Below are 18,287 nucleotides of genomic sequence, written 5' to 3'. Positions count from 1 at the left end.
AATGCAACTTCTGCTGCTGCATGGTTTTGCACCGTACTCCGTACACATATTTCATTCTTTTGGCCATCTTTGTCAGAAGGCTTGGTTCTGCAGCTTTAGCTAGGTGACTATTTGACTAAAGGAGGAAAGTTTACATTTACATGTTGACATCTTAATGACCGAGGTACACTACCGCATTACCCAGTAATAATCGAGTTTTGGTGTTTTACCTGGAAAATATCATCAGGAAAGATAGATATGGTCGGTCGTATTGCAGTAGAAAATAGATGGACGGATTAAAATGCATAAGAAAGTTTTGATTTTTAATATTATTTAATTTAATATTATTTCTGTGAGGGCGGCACGGCGGTCTGGTGGTTAGTGCGCAGACCTCACAGCTAGGAGACCAGGGTTCGGTCCCCGCCCTCGGCCATCTCTGTGTGGAGTTTGCATGTTCTCCCCGTGCATGCGTGGGTTTTCTCCGGGTACTCCGGTTTCCTCCCACATTCCAAAAACATGCTAGGTTAATTAGCCACTCCAAATTGTCCATAGGTATGAATGTGAGTGTGAATGGTTGTTTGTCTATATGTGCCCTGTGATTGGCTGGCCACCAGTCCAGGGTGTACCCCGCCTCTCGCCCCAAGACAGCTGGGATAGGCTCCAGCACCCCCGCGACCCTCGTGAGGAAAAAGCGGTAGAAAATGAATGAATGAATGAATGAATTATTTCTGTGATGTTTACTTTAAAATGTTAGCAAAAATACATTTTTATTGTGGTAAATGCTTGAGAGCCAGATACAGTCATCAAAAGAGCCCTACCTGGCTCCCGAGCCATAGGTTCCCTACCTCTGTTTTAGATGGTCGCATAGAAGCATGACGTTCCCCCACCAGCGATGGTGATACGCACGTATCCACCAGCTCACAGGCTTGACGATCCTAAAAAGAAGAACCTGTCACCACACAGCAGCATAGGCCAGTTGGCAGAGCGCTACTTTAGCTTATTCCAGGCATCATTCCTCTCTCACGGCGTTCCTTAGATCCGGGATGGTGTCAGTACTTATGTAAGGCGAAGTTAGCGCGGAGGGGAGGCATCGGGGGGGGATGAGATGAATGAAGCTCAGCAATGAAAGTGCCCCAAAAGTTGTTTTTTTTTTTTTTTTTTCCCTCTCTCTTTGCTCTACGGGGACGTTTTTATTCTGCAGCAACATAGCATTTTTCTGATGTTATTCTGATTGATTAGACTTTTATGTATGCTACAGTTTGCAAGTTACATATTTTGGAAGTGAAACTTTTCTTCTTGCCAGAAACAGCCGTGTGACTTGTGTGTTCCAGTTGGGGAAGAAAAAGTTTAGAAGGAAAAACAATTCATCTGATGCTCAAAACACTTAGCGGGGTCGAACGCGATCCCTTCCGGACATTCCGCGGAAACCTTGTTATCACCAGAAAACTGTTCAAGCGGTATTTTCAGACACTTTGTGGTTTGAATTGTGTGTCTTTTTAAAATTTTCATTTTTCATTAAATTTTAAATTGATCACAGTTTTGTGGTTGACTATGACAAATTATTAGTAAAAACAATTCTGCATATTTCATACTTGGCCAAAATTAAGCATTTTCATAGCATAAAAATGGCTAAATTGACAAAAATACAAATATAAGGTGTTCAGAAGACACATTCAAAGACGCAATATGTAGCATTCAACAATGGTCACTAGGTGTCAGTAATGTTCCATTGATGAGACAATACCCAGAACAAGGAGTACATTGTGTAGAATAAAAAATATTCTATATTAGTGAGTCTATGTTATGTTTTATTTATAACTTATTTTATTTTATTATATCTAGTATATTGGATAATTTGAGTGTATGTGACTGTAGGGGTGCTATTTAATGTCCAGAGAGCTCTTACATGAAACAACATTAGAAGCTTTTAAACAGATTTTCTATGTTCTAAATACAAAATAGTCCATTCATAAAGAAGGAATTCTACATTCATCACAGTTGTGTCTGGAACCAATTAACCGAGAGAAACAAGGGATTATTAACTTTCATTCATTCATTCATTAATTTTCTACCACTTTTCCTCACGAGGGTCGCGGGGGGCTAATTAACCTAGCATGTTTTTGGAATGTGGGAGGAAACCGGAGTACCCGGAGAAAACCCACGCATGCACGGGGAGAACATTCAAACTCCACACAGAGATAGCCGAGGGTGGAATTGAACCCTGGTCTCCTACCTGTGAGGTCTGCGTGCTAACCACTCGCCCGCCGTGCCGCCCTTATTTATAACTTATTTTATTTTATTATATCTGGTATATTGGATAATTTGAGTGTATGCGACTATAGGGGTGCTATTTAATGTCCAGAGAGCTCTTACATGAAACAACATTAGAAGCTTTTAAACATGTTTTCTATGTTCTAAATACAAAATTAGTCCATTAATAAAGAAGGAATTCTACTTAGTGGAAATTAATTCATCACAGTTGGGTCTGGAACCAATTAACCGCGAGAAACAAGGGATTATTAACTTTCATTCATTCATTCATTTTATACCACTTTTCCTCACAAGGGTCGCGGGGGGGCAATTAACGTAGCATGTTTTTGGAATGTGGGAGGAAACCGGAGTACCCGGAGAAAACCCACGCATGCACGGGGAGAACATTCAAACTCCACACAGAGATAGCCGAGGGTGGAATTGAACCCTGGTCTCCTACCTGTGAGGTCTGCGCGCTAACCACTCGCCCGCCGTGCCGCCCTTATTTATAACTTATTTTATTTTATTATATCTGGTATATTGGATAATTTGAGTGTATGCGACTATAGGGGTGCTATTTAATGTCCAGAGAGCTCTTACATGAAACAACATTAGAAGCTTTTAAACAGGTTTTCTATGTTCTAAATACAAAAATAGTCCATTAATAAAGAAGGAATTCTACTTAGTGGAAATTAATTCATCACAGTTGTGTCTGGAACCAATTAACCGCGAGAAACAAGGGATTATTAACTTTCATTCATTCATTCATTTTCAACCACTTTTCCTCACGAGGGTCGCGGGGGGCTAATTAACCTAGCATGTTTTTGGAATGTGGGAGGAAACCGGAGTACCCGGAGAAAACCCACGCATGCACGGGGAGAACATTCAAACTCCACACAGAGATAGCCGAGGGTGGAATTGAACCCTGGTCTCCTACCTGTGAGGTCTGCGCGCTAACCACTCGACTGCCGTGCCGCCCTTATTTATAACTCATTTTATTATATCTAGTATATTGGATAATTTGCAACTATAGGGGTGCTATTTAATGTCCAGAGAGCTCTTACAGTAAACAACTGTAGTGTTTAGTGGACTTTAGTGTAAATTCATTCATCACAGTTGTGTCTGGAACCAATTAACCGCGAGAAACAAGGGATTATTAACTTATTCTATCTTAACTTTGTCCATGAATGACAATATAAGAATGATTGTGTCCCAGATTGGTTACCAGTGTAAAAAGAAGTTAACCACTATAATATGTAACAACATATTTGAGGAAGGAATTATGAGTTGGGGGTGGCGAGATGGGAGACAAGTCAATAATATATCTTCCATTGGCGGAAAAGGAACGATAATTGCTTCTGCTGATGAATCGGTTTGTAAACGACAGCGTTGCCTTCATGTGATGACATAATTAACAGTTGTCATGTGAACCATCAGCCATAAAACATCCATAAATACCCTGGAAGCGTCCTGGTTTGCTTTTCACAGCTTCCACTTGGCGCACAATATCACTATAAAATGTTTAGTGGGAATACATGCGGAAAATATTGGCGGAAAAATTGGACGGTAAAGGTGTTAAAATGCAACGCACATGAAAGAGGGGATCTACACGCAAGGCACGGCAATACCACACTGGTATTTCCAGTTCTCATGGGAGGAAATACCTTGTTATGAGTTGTGTATTGTACCACAAGTAAAACCATCTGCCCACAGAAACCACCAAGAGTGGTTCGGGTGAAAGTGGGCGATAGTCTCGTCTGTGTTTTAATATGACAAAAGTAGAGCTGAGTAGCGGAACCGATATTTTAAAGTACACGCAAGGGAAGATAAAGATGCTCATCACTCATTGTGTCATCTGGTGGCACTAATTAAAGCTATAGCTAGACACATCACTACTCTGTAATAAATATAAAATACATACATAACAAAGAAAACTGGCCTTAATGAGACGCCAGCCCTCATCCTCCTACTGTACTCGCAGCGTGTGTTCACTGCAATTCATACAAGCTTCGTTTCACTTCATGAATACTCTCTAGCCGTGAGCTCTGGCTCTTTTCAAATTCTGGAAGAGGTTCAGTATTTTTTGAGGTAAATTGTAGCGTTTGTGCAGTGTGGACTTTGCACATGCTTTTGCACATAACAGGGTTGTTATGTCATCTGCAACCTGAGGTCTCTGAGGTGCTGGGAGTTCATATTTATCTAATTTAATGGGTGATGCCTTTGATCTGACATCAGATGCGATGGAACAATTAATACAAAAATGTGCATGCTGGTTCAGACGGTTACATTAAATAATGGTTGCTGTGATTGCTTATTGCATTGAAATGTGCCTGACACTGGTTTTGGTGACATCTGTGCGCCTGTCAGCTAATTTACCATTAAGAAGGGTGCGCTTCGCCTGCGCCGAGAATAGACCAAGTCGGAGCTGGCGAGCTTATGACTACACTCCAGCCGTGAGCTCTGGATCTTTTCAAATTCTGGAAGCGGTTCAGTATTTTTGAGGTAAATTGTAGCGTTTGTGTAGTGTGGACTTTGCACATACGGTAGGGATTGAGCTCAATCCAAGTGTTTTGGGTGCATTATTTACACGGTCCATTGTTATGTCATCTGCAACCTGAGGTCTCTGAGGTGCTGGGAGTTCATATTTATCTAATTTAATGGGTGATGCCTTTGATCTGACATCAGATATGATGGAACAATTAATACAAAAATGTGCATGCTGGTTCAGACGGTTACATTAAATAGTGGTTGCTGTGATTGCTTATTGCATTGAAATGTGTCTGACACTCTGTAAAAAAAACCTGCTTGAGGTTTTGGTGACATCTGTGCGCCTGTCAGCCAATTTACCATTAAGTAGGTTGCGCTTCGCCTGCGCCGAGAATAGACCAAGTCGGAGCTGGCGAGCTTATGACTACACTCGAGCCGTGAGCTCTGGCTCTTTTCAAATTCTGGAAGAGGTTCAGTATTTTTTGAGGTAAATTGTAGCGTTTGTGCAGTGTGGACTTTGCACATACGGTAGGGATTGAGCTCAATCCAAGTGTTTTGGGTGCATTATTTACACGGCCCATTTAGGGTTGTTATGTCATCTGCAACCTGAGGTCTCTGAGGTGCTGGGAGTTCATATTTATCTAATTTATGTGTGATGCCTTTGATCTGACATCAGATGTGATGGAACAATTAATACAAAAATGTGCATGCTGGCTCAGACGGTTACATTAAATAGTGGTTGCTGTGATTGCTTATTGCATTGAAATGTGCCTGACACTGGTTTTGGTGACATCTGTGCGCCTGTCAGCCAATTTACCATTAAGCAGGTTGCGCTTCGCCTGCGCCGAGAATAGACCAAGTCGGAGCTGGCGAGCTTATGACTACACTCCAGCCGTGAGCTCTGGCTCTTTTCAAATTCTGGAAGAGGTTCAGTATTTTTTGAGGTAAATTGTAACGTTTGTGTAGTGTGGACTTTGCACATACGGTAGGGATTGAGCTCAATCCAAGTGTTTTGGGTGCATTATTTACACGGTCCATTGTTATGTCATCTGCAACCTGAGGTCTCTGAGGTGCTGGGAGTTCATATCTATCTAATTTATGGGTGATGCCTTTGATCTGACATCAGATGTGATGGGACAATTAATACAAAAATGTGCATGCTGGTTCAGACGGTTACATTAAATAGTGGTTGCTGTGATTGCTTATTGCATTGAAATGTGCCTAACACTCTGTAAAAAAAAAACCTGCTTGAGGTTTTGGTGACATCTGTGCGCCTGTCAGCTAATTTACCATTAAGCAGGTTGCGCTTCACCTGCGCCGAGAATAGACCAAGTCGGAGCTGGCGAGCTTATGACTACACTCGAGCCGTGAGCTCTGGCTCTTTTCAAATTCTGGAAGAGGTTCAGTATTTTTGAGGTAAATTGTAGCGTTTGTGCAGTGTGGACTTTGCACATACGGTAGGGATTGAGCTCAATCCAAGTGTTTTGGGTGCATTATTTACACGGTCCATTTAGGGTTGTTATGTCATCTGCAACCTGAGGTCTCTGAGGTGCTGGGAGTTCATATTTATCTAATTTAATGGTAAGAAACTTTAAGTTTAAGATGTGAGAGATGTGAAGTCAATAGTTGGCATCATACTTTTAGCTGCCGTCAGGTTCAATTCCCATTACGGGTGATGCCTTTGATCTGACATCAGATGTGATGGGACAATTAATACAAAAATGTGCATGCTGGTTCAGACGGTTAAATTAAATAGTGGTGGCTGTGATTGCTTATTGCATTGAAATGTGCCTGACACTGGTTTTGGTGACATCTGTGAGCCTGTCAGCCAATTTACAATAAAGCAGGGTGCGCTTCACCTGCGCCGAGAATAGACCAAGTCGGAGCTGGTGACCTTATGACTACACTCGAGCCGTGAGCTCTGGCTCTTTTCAAATTCTGGAAGAGGTTCAGTATTTTTTGAGGTAAATTGTAGCGTTTGTGCAGTGTGGACTTTGCACATACGGTAGGGATTGAGCTCAATCCAAGTGTTTTGGGTGCATTATTTACACGGTCCATTGTTATGTCATCTGCAACCTGAGGTCTCTGAGGTGCTGGGAGTTCATATCTATCTAATTTAATGGTAAGAAACTTTAAGTTTAAGATGTGAGAGATGTGAAGTCAATAGTTGGCATCATACTTTTAGCTGCCGTCAGGTTCAATTCCCATGATGGGTGATGCCTTTGATCTGACATCAGATATGATGGAACAATTAATATAAAAATGTGCATGCTGGTTCAGACAGTTACATTAAATAATGGTTGCTGTGATTGCTTATTGCATTGAAATGTGCCTGACACTCTGAAAAAAACCTACCTGATGATTTACCATTAAGCAGGGTGCGCTTCACCTGCGCCGAGAATAGACCACGTCGGAGCATGGCGAGCTTTACATTCCTACATTTTTTTGTCACAAAATTTTCACCGCGCCAAGATGAAAATGTAGATCGCCACGCACAATTTGGGGTAGCCCAGTCTGACAAATTCACAAATTGGCTGCGCACCGTGGTGCGCCACAAAAAAATAGAGTCCCTTTTGTTATCTACATAACAGTGGAAGTTGATGGAGTGTTTTCTTACGATACTGCCTAAGGCGGCCATATTTAAGGTTGCATAGTACAGGTCAGAACGCAGAAGCAGATTCATCTGACAAGTTGGACTGAAACCATTTTAAGGCATTTCCTTTAATGCAGAGGGCGAGAACTCCCCTGAGATCTTTATTGTCCTACCTACAGATCCTGTTGATCGTACTTGTTACACAGGAAGTGAGCACACATTGTCACGAGACCTTTCTCTGTCTGATTCCTTCCCCAGGACAATCAAAGTGGAGGTCTATGATTGGGATAGAGACGGAGGGTGAGTGGCATGGCAAGACTCCATCCCGATATGTTTACCCGATAGCGTCCGACTCACACTTTACTTCCTCCCAGCCACGACTTCATCGGGGACTTCACCACCAGCTATCGAGAGCTCGCTCGAGGGCAGAGCCAGTTCAACGTGTACGAGGTAAATCATCTGAGATTTTCTTGTGGAGGCTAGTCAGCGTACAAACTAGTTTGGGGAAGTTCTGAACTCCTGACTGGAATTGTTATCTCCAGCGTTATTGTTGCGTTACCGAACACTGCAGTGAATAAGTTATAACTCTGGTGAATATCGGATTTTCCAAACAGAGAAACATTCCAGAGAAACTCCTTGAATCTATTTTTTGTTTGTCTTGCTTTCCTCCCGAACTTGGAATGAAGTCCAACCGATGGCATGAAATAACAATAAGTTTTCAATCTGTTTTTAATAGTTCTTGTTCTTGTTTTTTTATGCACAAGATTAGACACATACAATCCAGAAAATGATATGTAAATGTTACACTTGGGGGGAAAAGTGGGCTAATAAGTAAATATAAATACTGCAGATTTCAGAAAACAACAGATGGAATGATTCAGCACTCTACAAGAAGCAATGAAGTCTGTAAAATTAAATAATTTTTAAAAAATCCAAAAATTGTTACAACTATAATGATGAAAATGGTAATATTAATGATGATTATAATAATGGTGATAATAATAACAATAATAATGATAAAGATTATAACAATAATGATAATAACGATAATAATATTACTACTCCTTTTGGGCTTGTGATCAGATAGTTGAATACAAATCTAAATAATGGAAATTATATTTTGATTAATGTAAGAAATGCACTGTAATGTTTTATATTTTTGCCAAAATAAAATAAAATAAAAATAGAAATTCTGCTTCACTGTAAGCATCAGTCTTGATTCTACGGTTAATTAAAGTTAACAAATATGGTCCATAATGTTTGCATATAGCAATAGAAAATATTAGAAAACCATAAAAGCGAAAAAAATCCAAAAATTGTTATAACTATAATGATGAAAATGGTAATATTAATGATGATTATAATAATGGTGTTAATAATAACAATAATAATGGTAATAATGATAAAGATTATAACAATAATGATAATAATGATAATGATAATAACAATAATAATATTACTACTCCTTTTGGGCTTGTAATCAGATTGAATACAAATGTAAATAATGGAAATTATATTTTGATTAATGTAAGAAATGCACTGTAATGTTTCATATATTTGCCCAAATAAAATAAAAAATAAAAAAAAATAGAAACTCTGCTTTGTTGTAAGCATCAGTCTTGATTCTACGGTTAATTAAAGTTAACAAATATGGACCATAATGTTTGCATATAGCAATAGAAAACATTAGAAAACCATAAAAGCCAAAAAAAATCCAAAAATTGTTATTACTATAATGATGAAAATGGTAATATTAATGATGATTATATTAATGGTGATAATAATAATAACAATAATAATGGTAATAATGATAAAGATTATAACAATAATGATAATAATGATAATGATAATAACAATAATAATATTACTACTCCTTTTGGGCTTGTGATCAGATTGAATACAAATCTAAATAATGGAAAGTATATTTTGATTGATATAAGAAATGCACTGTAATGTTTCATATATTTGCCCAAATAAAATAAAAAAATAAAAAAATAGAAACTCTGCTTCGTTGTAAGCATCAGTCTTGATTCTACGGTTGATTAAAGTTAACAAATATGGACCATAAGGTTTGCATATAGCAATAGAAAATATTAGAAAACCATAAAAGCGAAAAAAATCCAAAAATTGTTATAACTATAATGATGAAAATGGTAATATTAATGATGATTATAATAATGATGATAATAATAACAATAATAATGGTAATAATGATAAAGATTAGAACAATAATGATAATAATGATAATAAAAATAATAATATTACTACTCCTTTTGGGCTTGTAATCAGATTAAATACAAATGTAAATAATGTAAAGTATATTTTGATTAATGTAAGAAAAGCACTGTAATGTTTCATATATTTGCCCAAATAAAATTTTTAAAAAATAATAGAAACTCTGCTTCATTGTAAGCATCAGTCTTGATTCTACAGTTGATTAAAGTTAACAAATATGGACCATAATGTTTGCATATAGCAATAGAAAACATTATAAAACCATAAAAGCGACAAATGGGACATGCCGGGTTCTTCTTGGTGTGGTAGCCTCACCCGGAAGATAAATACCTGTCTTTTGGATGTCAACTCCATTATGTGCTACTCTTGATTCTTCTGTACCTCCCAGGGAGTCTGAAAGGCCCTTTTAGTTTTGCATCAGCAGATTGTTCGGCGTGTCAGACAAATTGCCACCCCTCCACGTTAAATTAGGGGTTGTCACTTTCATGCCTCCAAACCATATAGAGTCAGGGGTAATGAGCTGAGACGTCTTTGGTCTTAAAATTGACATTTCTCTCTTGTTCCAGAACCAGTCGAACGTGAGCGCTACACCGTTTAGCGTGGCGTATATCCATCAATACATACTGTATTTGAAAATATGTCGGCGTTTGCTAGTATGATTGACATGCACAGGATACCAAGGGGAAAATGAGTGATCTTATTGATGTGACGCTGGATTTCATGCCTGCATGTACACACACGTACGTATGTATGTACATAAACATACCCTATGCTGGTCATTTCTTACCAGTTCCGCGTGTTGATATGTCGTAGCGATATTTGGAACACAAACATTAAACAACTGCATACAGGGAAAACGTGGTACATATCTTCTTCAATTTTGAAGACTTTATGGGCAGCATTGCGATGCCATCCATCCATCCATCCATCCTCTATGCCGCTCTATGCTAAGCATTATTTTTTTTCATTTTAAAATCGTCTTGGTACTTGTATATTTCCTAGCTAACTTTTGAGTGTTAACTTGCTGTGTGATGACTTTAGTTTTCCTTGTAAGATGACACTGTGAGTCAGATTATATATTATACATTATATATTGGCATTGGCATGGCGGTCGAGTGGTCGAGCGCGCAGACCTCACAGTTAGGAGACCAGGGTTCAATTCCACCATCGGCCATCTCTGTGTGGTTAACTTCTTTTTACACTGGTAACCAATCTGTGACACATTCATTCTTACATTATCATTCATGGACAAAGTTAAGATAGAATAAGTTAATAATCCCTTGTTTCTCGTGGTTAATTGGTTCCACACCCAACTGTGATGAATGAATTTCCACTAAGTAGAATTCCTTCTTTATTAATGGACTATTTTTGTATTTAGAACATAGAAAACCTGTTTACAAGCTTCTAATGTTGTTTCATGTAAGAGCTCTCTGAACATTAAATAGCACCCCTATAGTCACATACACTCAAATTATCCAATATTCTAGATATAATAAAATAAAATAAGTTATAAATAAGGGTGGCACGGCGGACGAGTGGCTAGCACACAGACCTCACAGCTAGGAGACCAGGGTTCAATTCCACCCTCGGCCATCTCTGTGTGGAGTTTGCATGTTCTCCCCGTGGGTTTTCTCCGGGTACTCCGGTTTCCTCCCACATTCCAAAAACATGCTAGGTTAATTAGCCACTCCAAATTGTCCATAGGTATGAATGTGAGTGTGAATGGTTGTTTGTCTATATGTGCCCTGTGATTGGCTGGCGACCAGTCCAGGGTGTACCCCGCCTTACGCCCGAAGACAGCTGGGATAGGCTCCAGCACCCCCCGCAAGACCCTTGTGAGGAAAAGTTATAAAAAAAAGTTATATATTGAGTAATGAGCGCCTACTATTTACAAGCTCATCATTATTTTTTGATTGACTCCTGCCAAGTAAAGAACTGTCTTGTCGTCATGGACTTGTGCGTGCCACAAAATGCCATATTCTGATGCGGACATGCGCAACTTAACTAATTAAAAACATTTGTTAACATTGTCAACACAATATATTTGACAGCCCAAAACCAAAGTACCCGGAGAAAACCCTCTCACGGGGAAAACATGCATACTCCACACAAGCGAAGATTTGAATAAAATGTATTTTGAATAAAATACTATACTTTTCATCACACGTTTTTCTTTTCTTTTTACTTTTAGGTGATTAATACTAAGAAGAAAATGAAGAAAAAGAAATATGTCAACTCTGGAACTGTGAGTATGTCGCCTATAGCAAACAAAGGTCGGCACTTTGCAAATTTTGCTAATATAAATGTTCACATTTGATACCCAGTGAGTGATAAATAATGAAGTGCATTGTGAAAGAACTATTTAAAATACTTTTTGTGAGTAAACCAACTGCAATCATAATTTCGAGATACACTAGGCTCTATTTTTTTATACAAGGCGCAGGCATGGCGCACCTGCCCTTCTCTGTGCCTGCACCGCGCTAACGGGGTGTGGCCAGCACTCAGGTTGGAGCTGGCGATCTTTCTGTTTTGCCACAAAATTGTCACTAGGCACAGCCCAGTCAAATTGACTGCGTGGGGTGCGCTATGCTGCGCCACGCTGCGCCACGAAATTAGAGCCCAGTGTGTGCACATTAAATTGCACACTACAGTGGACCCCGGTGCGTGTTTATTTTTCTGCTTCGGAATATATTGTCATTATTTTCATGACGTAAAAGAAAAGTAAAGAGCATTAAGAACATGAGAATGGAAGACATCAACAACAAACAATCCACATTCAAGTAATGCATACAAATGCATTTCGTCCTCCTCAAACGTGTCCTCTGGGGAAATAGTCAATGAATCATTTAAAAGCAGCCATTGCTTATTTAATCCCAGACGGCACGTGATCAACATTGAAAATCATGCATCGCTTAACAAAATGACAAATATCATTATTGTAGTAGTCATTAGTATTTTTTTTCCACTTCCAGGTGACCCTGCTCTCCTTCTCTGTGGAGTCAGAGTTTACATTCTTAGATTACATCAAAGGAGGGTAAGTGGACATGATTTTACTACTGGTGTGATAAACAAACAAAAAAACATATATGAAAAATAATTGCATGCAGACTAAAATGTATAAAATAACACCTGAAAGAAGCATAAGACAGCCAAATATGAGTATTTAAACTGCATTTATACGAGTGAATTAAAAATAAAAAATATGTCCGCATAAAAACACATTCACATATTTTTTTTTCCGAGCCTGAAAATGCACCACATTGGTACGTAAAGTTGGTATGTTCCAATCCCAACATTGCATGATGCTTTGGTCAAGTAACAACAGATGGTGGGGTGCTAAAATAATATTAGTAAAATAAAATTAAAAAATAATCTAATAATATAATAATAATTATAATAAAATAATATAATTATAATAAAATAATATAATAATTATTATAATATAATATAATATAATAATAACAGTAAAATAGCAAATAAATAGTATTTCACATAATATTTTGGAGTGAAATAATAAAATAATAAAAAATAAAAATAAAATAATAAAATAATAAAATAATAAAATAATAAAATAATAAAATAATAAAATAATAAAATAATAAAATAATAAAATAATAAAATAATAAAATAATAAAATAATAAAATAATAAAATAATAAAATAATAAAATAATAAAATAATAAAATAATAAAATAATAAAATAATAAAATATAATAATAATTATAATAAAATAATTATATAAAATATAAATCAAATCAAATAATAATAGTAAAATAGCAAATAAATAGTATTTCACATAATATTTTGGAGTGAAAAATACAGGAAAGAGAACTGTAGCCCCCCCGCTACTGCTGCTGCTGTGTTTGTGTTAGCAGTCTTTCCTGAGGGTGCAGCGTGAACAAGTGTCAAAGGTAGTCATTTTAGACTTTTACCAAAGTGACAAGAGTCTCCAAAAAACGTCTGTGACCTTTAAATCAACCGTTCATTGTACATAACGGCACACGCATCCACCGTGTCAAGGATTACATCACTGTCACTGCACTTCCTGCAACACAGGTATCCAATACGGACCTAGCGGGCCCGGCAGACATTGTGATAGAAAGAAGAAGAGGCCTCATGAATAAAACAATCGGGTGTAATTAATGCTAAGGTTGTCAAGGTCGGCCGTTGTTCTCCATCTCCGCCCAAATTTGAAAGGTTAATGTGAATCTTTAAGTCATTCCTTTGGTTATCATTCTCCTGCCTTCCTCTCTGCTGGCTCTCGTGTGTAATGAGAGGCTGTCATTTGCCCCCCCCATCCCCAGGAGACCCTGTCACTGTGTCGTAAATTAACAAGAATGAGGCAGAGCTTTATCAGTGAGGGAGAATTAGGTTATGATTTGTTCTTAAGTGCGCCGTCACTTTAATTACTTGCTGGCAAACGTCTCCGAGTCGCCCCTTCTGCCGCTCCGAGTGAGATACGTACACTAGTGTAATCACTTCAGTCTTTTCTGACAAGCATGGGGGGGGGGGGGGCGCGTCACTTTGACAGCGTACGACACGGACAAATGATAAATGTAAGTACTGATGGTGTTCGGGACCTTTCGACATCACAAATCATTTATGGAATCTCGATGGGGGCGTTTGGTATTCTTGCTTCTTCTGTCTGTAATATTTCCCCCCCCCCGTGTTTTGCTTTTCCACCCCCTCCTTCTAGGACGCAGATCAATTTCACTGTGGCTATCGATTTCACAGCATCTAACGGTGAGTGATACAAAGTGTGTGTGTATGTGTGTGTGTTTGTGTGTGTGTGTGTGTGTGTGTGTGTGTGTAAAGCACAAATAGATAGAAGTGCTCTTTGACTGTGGCATGTCCAATTTCAGAATCAATTACCCAAACAGAAACGACATGCAGGCGGTTGGGATACCGTACACACTTTGTCACCTATAAGTGACGACCTTTGTTGGATGGCGTCTTCCGTCAATATGTTTGAAGTATCGCTAATGAATGGCGAGGTAGAGGAAAGAAACCCCCCCAAGGGCAATGTCAACAAATGTTACGACTACAAATGGGAAGTAAATTACCGTATTTTTCAGACTATAAGGCACACTTTTTTTCATAGGTTGGCTGTTCCTGCGACTTATACTCCAGAGCGACTTAGTGTTTATGTTACATAAAGACTGGACACTTTTTCTGTTCATGTTTATTTTTTGTGTAGCTGAATAAGCATTGTGTTAGCATATCTTACATATCTTAGAACTTGCCTTCCAAGAGGACCTAATGTAATATAATGGTGATAATAATAACATAATAATAACAATAATAATGGTAATAATGATAAAGATTATAATGATAATAATGATAATAACAATAATAATATTACAATGATAATAATAACAGGGGAAAACAAGACTGTGGCATGAACATGATTATATCTTGCAAAAAGGGGTAGCCATTTATAAGCTTTTGCTTCAGCCTACTCCTTTTGGGCTTGTGATCAGATAGTTGAATACAAATGTAAATAATGGAAAGTATATTTTGATTGATGTAAGAAATGCAATGTATTGTTTCATTTAAAAAATAAAAATAAAATAAAATAAAATAAAATAAAATAAAATAAAATAAAATAAAATAAAATAAATGTCTGTTTTGGTCAAGTAGTAAAATACCCGCAAAAAATTTGACTTATGTATGTTTTTTTCTACCTAATTATGCATTTTTGGCCTTGTGCGACTTATACTCCGGAGCCACTTATAAATTAAAAAACTGTTTATGTTACATAAACACTGGACACCTTTTCTACAATAAGCATTGTGTTAGCATATCTTACACCTATTCAGCCTGTTCTCTATTCTTTTATTGTTAGAACTTGCCTTCCAAGAGGACGTAATGTCTGTTTTGGTCAAGTAGTTAAAATAAATTACCCGCAAAAAAATGCCACTTATAGTCCAGTGCGACTTATGTATGTTTTTTCTACCTAATTATGCATTTTTGGCCTTGTGCGACTTATACTCCAGAAAATACAGTATTACTCTGCCACAAAGTGTTATCTTTGTTGTTATTTCTATGTTTAGAAATATTGATAAATCAATTTATTTATCTGTACTGTACAGACTGAACTCGAAAACTGAAACCAGCGGAATGCAACAAAATGGAAAAGCAGTGAAGCATATAAGGATATTCACGAGTACGATAAATTCATACATGTTGGCAGGGCAACCATATGTAGTGACCGTCTTTGTAGAATTCAATTCATTTTTGATGATGGAGTATAGCTGATCAGTTCCAGATACGGTACCTCTGGTGGTTTTGACTACTGATTTGTTTTTTTCTGAGTAATGCTCAATTGTGCATGGCTAATTAATGTGGAATATTCCAAGACGTCGCAGGTACTGACAAGCTGTCCAAATGTTCGATTGCTAATCTGCTTTCTTTTGATTCGTGTTAATGAATGTCCTGATTGTGTCACACACTTTTGAGCAAACGCTCAAAATCCATCAGGACTAATCATAATAGCTGAATATCTTCAATTGTTGTGACTAATGTTATTTTGGATTTGGACACAAACCATGTCAGTGTAATGAATATAAGTACATGCAAATTCAGTTTTAGCAATATGCAATTATAATTTTTTCTATTTTTGTTCCAATTTTCTAAATCATAAGAGTCTAAAATGGTAAATATTTAGTGTGTCCTCCCCTTACATTAATATTGTCCTAATCTTTTCCATGGGGGGGGGGGGGGGGGGGGGGCGCATTTGAAGGATGCAGGGCCACTTTGAGGCATTTTTGTGATGCAAAAACGGAAACTGTCCAATTTATGCTAAGCTAACGAAACAAAACATTTACATTTTAGTTTTTTTATTTTAGGTGGCTTGCACAAAAAATATCTTTGATGTGGTTAATTGGTGAAAAAAGTTAACCATTGGTGAATTGAGTGCATTAAAAGCTACTGGACCTAAAATTATTTAACTATTATCTAAAAAAATATACATACTTTGAGCAAAAAAAAAAAACAAAAATTTAATTTAATTTTTTTTTAACTACATATTAACAAGAAATAAATAAATTGGAAAAAATAAATTTTGACATAAAACATAAATTGGAAAAAAATAAATTGGACAACAGTGTAAAGTTGGCAACCCATATGCATCTTTACAAATGAAATGGGGTGAAATATTATTAAATGTTACTGCTCATACCCATCATACTAATTATTGTTATACAATGTAAAAAAAATTGCTGTAAAAAAAGGTCAGTAGTTGGTGATGGCCTTTCTGTAGAAGCGATGCTCATTAATGAGATCTTCGTCGGTGGTGTGGTCAACAGGTAACCCCTCCCAGTCCACCTCCTTGCACTACATGAACCCATACCAGCTGAACGCCTACGCCATGGCCCTGAAGGCTGTTGGTGAGATCATTCAGGATTACGACAGTGACAAGATGTTCCCCGCTTTGGGATTTGGAGCCAAACTTCCCCCTGATGGCCGCGTGTCACATGAGTTTCCTCTGGTAAAGTTCTCGTTCCGTGTAGTCCTGTAGCTCAGAGAGAAGTGTCCTACAAGAAGCTGGACCTCTGTGTGATTTCTGCCTCTCCAGAATGGAAACATTGACAATCCGTACTGCAACGGTATTGAGGGCATCTTGGAGGCTTATCATCAGAGTCTGAAGACGGTACAGCTGTACGGGCCGACCAACTTTGCCCCTGTGGTGAACCATGTTGCCAGGTAAATGAACACAATAAGCATAACGTGTAGATGATGTGTTCAAAACGGTGGTAATCCTTGATATTATTATTGCTATTCTTCCTTAACTCTCTCCCAAAGTGTTTAAGTTATACGTTGTTTACATTTTTTTTGAAGTGATGATGCAACTCCACAACAGAAGAGAGCATGTTTGGTGTAGTTGGTGTAGTGTAAGCGTCCCTACCTAGCTGACCCCTAACCGTAAACCCCTCAAATTTGTGTCAGATTGAAATGCAAAAATGAAAAAATTAAACCCTCTCCTGCATTCATTAATTAATCTTTACTTTACTTAGCTTATCCTCACAAGGGGGTATGTTGCTGGGGGTGCACAAGGGGGTGCTGGAGCCTATCCCAGCTATCTTGGACATATAGACAAACAACCATTCACATTAAAACCCTCTCCTGCATTCATTCATTCATTCATTTTCTACCGCTTATCTTCACTTGGGTGACGGGGGTATGCTGGAGCCTATCCCAGCTATCTTGAGCATACAGACAAATAACCATTCACATTAAAACCCTCTCCCGCACTCATTCATACATTCATTCATTTTCTACCGCTTATCCTCACGAGGATCGTGGGGGTATGCTGGAGCCTATCCCAGCCATCTTGGACATATAGACAAATAACCATTCACATTAAAACCCTCTCCTACATTCATTCATTAATTTTTACCGCTTATCCTCACAAGGGTCGCGGGGGTGCTGGAGCCTATCCCAGCTATCTTGGACATATAGACAAACAACCATTCACATTAAAACCCTCTCCTGCATTCATTCATTCATTCATTTTCTACCGCTTATCTTCACTTGGGTGACGGGGGTATGCTGGAGCCTATCCCAGCAATCTTGGGCTTACAGACAAACAACCATCTACATTAAAACCCTCTCCTGCACTCATTCATATATTCATTCATTTTCTACCGCTTATCCTCACGAGGATCGTAGGGGTATGCTGGAGCCTATCCCAGCCATCTTGGACATATAGACAAATAACCATTCACATTAAAACCCTCTCCCGC

The 18,287-nt window shown here is 38.0% G+C and overlaps 2 protein-coding genes across 3 annotated transcripts in view; one reads left to right on the top strand and one right to left on the bottom strand.

Moving 5' to 3' along the window:
* The window catches only part of LOC131106369 (zinc finger and SCAN domain-containing protein 22-like), a 245,672-nt gene that overhangs the window by 150,667 nt on the left and 76,718 nt on the right, over positions 1 to 18,287 (bottom strand). The window lies entirely within an intron of this gene.
* Positions 1 to 18,287, top strand: part of cpne5b (copine Vb) — a 129,503-nt gene that overhangs the window by 97,566 nt on the left and 13,650 nt on the right. For both annotated transcript variants that reach the window (XM_058055346.1, XM_058055347.1), the window contains 7 exons: positions 7,568 to 7,609; positions 7,684 to 7,759; positions 11,736 to 11,789; positions 12,517 to 12,578; positions 14,240 to 14,286; positions 16,851 to 17,032; positions 17,120 to 17,247. In XM_058055346.1, the coding sequence (XP_057911329.1) occupies positions 7,568 to 7,609; positions 7,684 to 7,759; positions 11,736 to 11,789; positions 12,517 to 12,578; positions 14,240 to 14,286; positions 16,851 to 17,032; positions 17,120 to 17,247 (591 nt within the window). The remainder of the gene's footprint in view (positions 1 to 7,567; positions 7,610 to 7,683; positions 7,760 to 11,735; positions 11,790 to 12,516; positions 12,579 to 14,239; positions 14,287 to 16,850; positions 17,033 to 17,119; positions 17,248 to 18,287) is intronic.

Source organism: Doryrhamphus excisus, chromosome 18 (assembly GCF_030265055.1).
Source record: "Doryrhamphus excisus isolate RoL2022-K1 chromosome 18, RoL_Dexc_1.0, whole genome shotgun sequence".
Classification (NCBI taxonomy): domain Eukaryota; kingdom Metazoa; phylum Chordata; class Actinopteri; order Syngnathiformes; family Syngnathidae; genus Doryrhamphus; species Doryrhamphus excisus.
Note: the sequence above shows the minus strand (reverse complement) of the source record. Positions and strands in the feature narration are given on the sequence as shown.